The sequence below is a fragment of the Apis dorsata genome, unplaced genomic scaffold (assembly GCF_000469605.1).
Source record: "Apis dorsata unplaced genomic scaffold, Apis dorsata 1.3 scaffold_73, whole genome shotgun sequence".
Lineage (NCBI taxonomy): Eukaryota > Metazoa > Arthropoda > Insecta > Hymenoptera > Apidae > Apis > Apis dorsata.
Genome location: NW_006263371.1, coordinates 1,827,998 through 1,833,484, shown reverse-complemented (window position 1 = coordinate 1,833,484; position 5,487 = coordinate 1,827,998). Strand labels below are relative to the sequence as shown.

At 35.5% G+C, this 5,487-nt stretch overlaps 1 protein-coding gene across 1 annotated transcript in view; it reads right to left on the bottom strand.

Annotated features, from left to right (window-relative positions):
• Positions 1-5,487, bottom strand: part of LOC102677831 — a 352,155-nt gene that overhangs the window by 33,230 nt on the left and 313,438 nt on the right. Inside the window, exon 10 of the mRNA XM_006610354.2 lies at positions 3,912-4,140. Coding sequence (XP_006610417.1) covers positions 3,912-4,140 — 229 coding nt within the window. The remainder of the gene's footprint in view (positions 1-3,911; positions 4,141-5,487) is intronic.

Below are 5,487 nucleotides of genomic sequence, written 5' to 3'. Positions count from 1 at the left end.
TTTTTTTTTTTTTTTTTTTTTTTTTTTTTTTCTTTCGGTACATTCGTTCGACGTTTAATTAATTCTGCGTTCGATTAATTGAAATAATGATGTTTGCATTACGTAAAATCGTTCACAGAGGGGGAGGGGGGAATTAATTATGCGCGTTACAGTCGAATTAATTGTGTTGTATAATGAGTAACGATTTACGGTATGAATAAATCATTATTGATATTAAAAGGGCGCGGAATTATCAACTTTCGTCCTGTCAGTATTTGTCTTCGTTTCATTAAGTGAATATCCTATTGAGAATCGTAATCGCGATATTATCGTTCACAGTCAGGCTTTAATTGTACCATGTCCCCTAGTCTAGTATAGGCTATTCGTTCGAAACACTTTTCGTATCAAACAATTAATCTTTCGATATATTACTCGATATCACGTTTCAATAATTTTGTATTACAATAATTTTCACGTCTTCTCTTTCGAAAATTGTACGATTGTAATAGAATTGCGAATAGAAATCGCGTACCTCTGCTTGGCGGAAAGAGTGAATCTAGGGGCACACATCGAATCGAAATTATTATTTTTTTTTTTTAATCTGAGGAGAATTTCAATTTTTTTCCTCTGACCGCATATTGAACAAACCAATATATATATATAAACGCGAAACCAATGAAATTTCGTATCAATTTATATCGTTCACAAATGATTTTCAAATGTATGCGTCAAAACGGGGTATCTCATCCAGAGAACAACTAGAACAAATTTTATTTAAAATAAACGCGAGAAAATTCGAAATCACGAAAAAATTCGTTTCAATTTGTGTTTTGAATTTGTATAAAAAAGATTAACTTTAAACGAAAGAACAAAACGTATTACATGTTCCAACGAACTTTACCTTTTCTTCTTTTCTTTTTTTCCCCTTCTTTCAAAGATTCGAATCAAAGAATCACCCGCAAATAAAGATTTTAATATTTTTCATTCGCGATTTCCGTCTTCGGCGAAAATAAAATTCCTGCGTGGAACTGCATCTCAAAAAAAAAAAAAAAAAAAAAAACAAATTGCCCTTTGTCGAAGCGTTCAGAGCCCTCGTGACCCCTGACCAAACTCAATTTTTCACATCAACACCCGTTCTTCTTTTTTTTTTTTTTTGTTCCCTTCCACGAAACTCCTCGATTTATCGAGGACGAGAATCGAGTCACGGCCTAATCATTACCCTTCATCGATCCCCTCGCGCTCGATCGGTAATAGGCGATCTAAATTCAATTTTGCATCGCTTGCAACAGTGCACACAATTCGTTGTCCATTCATTGTTGGGGATTCTTCGTTTTCGATCTTTTCCTCCCTTTAATAAGATCGAAACAAAGGAAGGCACGATATATATATATACATATATATCTCGTTTGAACGGCCCCATCCCATTGTCAGCCACCGTTACAGAAGATCCACCAGACACCAGATTTCCACCCTCCAATCTCGCAGGATCTCTCAGCCTAATCTCCTCGCGCTTTAATATACTCGCGATTATGCGCCATCTCGCGTAAAACTTGGCGAACTATATACATTGGAGAACAGAGGTGGAAGACTTTCTGAAAAGGGCATTGTTTCGTATTCAATGCATGGATCTTGTAAAGTTATATTTTCGTGACGGATGACGGGGGTTAGGTGATGGGGAGAATTGAAATATTGCATATATATATATATTGAAAATTTGATAAAAGGATATTTTAGGATTAGTTTCGTTTCTTATCGAAAAATTTCGATAAATTTCGTAGATATCTCATTTTCATTCGCGACAGAGAAGATTATACACGTATAGCTCGTACAAGAGAAATTTCATTTTCCCTTGCGATTAACGAGAATTGATTTCAATCCGCTAACAGAGCTGTTTCCCACAGTGGGTAGTTTCTCAAGACAGATAATCTCCAGCTGCTCGAGGAGGAATTTCCACCATTAAGTCTTTCGACGTTCGAAAGGGAAAAAAGAAGAGAAGTGGAAGAAGACTAATTCTCGAACGGACCCCTACGTCCGACCATACACGATTCCACTCGCTCAACACGTAACCACCTACCCTGACCCACTTGCGAGAACAAACACGCGGGTTTTTCTTTTTTCTTTGCCTCGTCAATAGCCATTCATTCTCCATTCTACATTATTCTTCGCGATTAATTTAAAGCATATACGTAATGCTTCTATTCTTCATGATCGGTTTATTAATTTTCGTGAAATTATTTGTATCTGTTGTCTTCAAGACGAACGAAGATCGTTAACCCTTTGATTCTTCATCACCAGTTAAATTAATTGAGTTAATTGATGTGGCGACAATATTTATTTATATTCGATTTTTTAAGAATATTTATAAATAGATTCCTAAGCTCTTTATGTATAATCTTATGAGGTGTAGAATAATATATTGTTGAATGGCTAGATTTTTTATCTCAAATTAGACTATGATCGAACGATATCTTCGGCAATAGAAATATTATTTTCAAAGTTTATTTTCAAAGTTTTTGAGATTTGTAAGCATGGAATACGGTAATGAAATTAGTTGAAGCGAAGATGAGTTTGATTTTTCGTTATTGAACGACAAAATTACTTCTATTCATAAAGAAATTAACGATAGAGAAAGGAATGATGAACATAGAGATGAAATAAGAGATATAAGAAGGCGAAAAATAAGAATAATAGATAGTGAATGTGAAAACAATAATTGAAGCGAAGATATCGCAGAAGAAACGGAAAATTCTAAATGGATAACACGCATAGAATCGGAAAATATATCGCGAAGAATATATCTTCGAACATAAATGTATCATTATATTTTTTTAAACTATTTTTTACCAATGAACTTATTAATGAAATAATGTCCAAAACAAATAATTATGCTATAAAAAAGTTAGAAGAAAAAGTATTATTGCTCTACTTGCCCTGACAAACCGAGGATGCATCTTGGTAATTGCTTCATAAAATATCACACAATAATATAAATTCTAATATTCGATAAATTTTGTTTCTTTATATATAAAGATACATTAAAAATATTAAAATATAAAAGTTTTATGCGTTAATTTGTGAAATCGCTTACAAATTCGCTATAAGAAATTCCATCGAACGCACGAGGCCTGGAGTGCAAAGGGTTGAAAAACAGAGAAAAGAGAGAGAGAGAGAGAAGAAATTGTAATAATTTTCCATCGCGTTGAAAACTGTTGTTAGATTCGAGTGGTGACAGAGTAACACGAGCTAGATAAGAAGGCGCGGATGATTAAAAGCGATACGTTACGTGACTCGAGCTCGACTCCACGAGTGCTTCAACGAGAAGAGAGCGGCTGAGTGCTCCGTATATATACATATATACACATATATATTGACATTACGCCGCGTGCAGCAACCGAACCAGAGGATCTTTGTTTAATCCGACCCGAGCTGTTTATTTATGCGCGCACGAGTGTCTTCGGTATGCGATGAAAGGATTATCGCGACGTATACGTTATAATTGCACGCCAAATCTGTCAGCAGACAGTGATGCCTCTACGCGTTCGTTACCCTTTGTTTGTTTGTCGCATACGAGCGGGGACAAAGATAGCGATACTTTACCCATCGGATCCTCCTCGATATTTCTATTCGATTATTATTATTTTTTTTCATCGATTCACACGTTTGATTCGAAACTTGATTACAAATTACGTGATTATTAAACACGCGAGCTGTGATAAATCGTAAGGTTGATTCTACATTTACGAATTATTTCAGAGACTGGATTCTGATTAATTATAGATTCAATGATAATTGGATTTTGAATCGTGGATAATTTATTTAAATTTTGTACTTCGTTGGACAGTTTTTAATACGTTTTAATTTAATGGAAAAAATTTCTTTTAATTTTCGAGCAGGAGTAAAGTAACGAAACAAGGAAAATTTGGAACACTCACCAATCGAGGGTAGCTTTCGCAACGTACTGCACCTGGTTCTCCCTATCCGGATGATAATGACGATCATTAATAGGGACCACAGAGTGACACACGAGACGGGTCTCCTGTCGATTGAGAATCGTTAGATTGTAAGGCGATGCCAGGAGGCGAGATGCTACCGGATCCAGGGCTAACCATAATTTATTGTCCACAACCCAAGATGGATACGTGCATCGCTCGGTTGAATTTTCTGGAAAAGAAGGGAAGAGATCCAATATCGCTGGCATTGAATTTGAATTAAAAAAAAAAAAAAGAAAGGAGAAAAATTGTTCACAAATTTTAGAAATATTTTGCATGCACGATGTCGATAATGATAAAAAATTTGCAAAAATTTTGGTACAATTCTCGATACATATTTTCATTCGAAGGATGAGAAAGGAGAAATCAGACGGGACTAATTTCGATCGTAATTTAGCCAGACATTCGTAGGACACGATGTCCCTCGAGATATCGATCGCTCTTCACCGGAGACCTCCTGTTATATGCCGCATACTTCGCTAATGCACTCCCGTGCATTTTTAACGGTCCATTAAGTCGTACACAGTGATTGATCGCAGTGAGTGGCGAGCTATCGACGCGATAACTGTTTCCAGGCGATGAGGAGCCGTTTATACGGAATCAATTGCGTTTCATTCTCTCTCATCTTCTATCTTGTTCCTCTTATTTCTTTTTTTTTTTTTTAATTTCCTTTAATCCGAAGGGATATTATTATTTCGTGTATTATATATGTATATATATATATATTTTTTTTTTTTCAAAAAGATCCTCTTCATTTTTAATACGCAGTGTTACAGTTACAGTTATAATATTTTCATTCGCATTTCCATTTATTCGACGTCCAATATTGTAAAAAAAGAAAAGGAAAGAAAACAAAGTGAGTCTTAAAACGTCATGTTTCTTTCGTCTACACCGATTTACTTTCAAGTTTCAATATTGCTCCACGATCGTATTTACGATCGAAACATTTCCCTTTTTATTCCCTCTCGAATTCATTTCGTTCTCCTTCGGCGGGGATTGCGATTCGATGCAAATCAACGATCGTGTCCGACCGCCGCTCGAAGAGCTCGACGAGCAAAAAAAGAAAAAAAGAGAGAGAGAAAGAAAAAAAGGAGAAAAAGAAAAGAAAAGAGAAAAATCGTTCGCGTTGCCACGAAGTGGTGAACTTCGAGGTTGGTATCGATATACGTACCTACGTACACTTAAAGTATGATCGCCACGAGGATCGTTTTTCTTTTTTTTTTTTTTTTATATAAAAGAGAAGAAGAAAATAAAAACAAAAGCTCCTTCCATTTCGCGGAAAATAATAGGAGACAGGCTAAATTCACTTTGTCCCCGGGATTTACGTGTGCGGAATCGCAAATAAAAATGTTAGACTCGCGCGAAGATAATGCGATTTTATGCTAATGGATTTATTGAAAACTCGATATACATAATTTGCATTTAGACCGAATGATGGCGATGGCTCTTTAATGGAAATGTGTTTCTTCTTTCCTTCTTTTTCTTTTTCTTTTGCGTAGAGCGCTTTAAAAAATCGTCT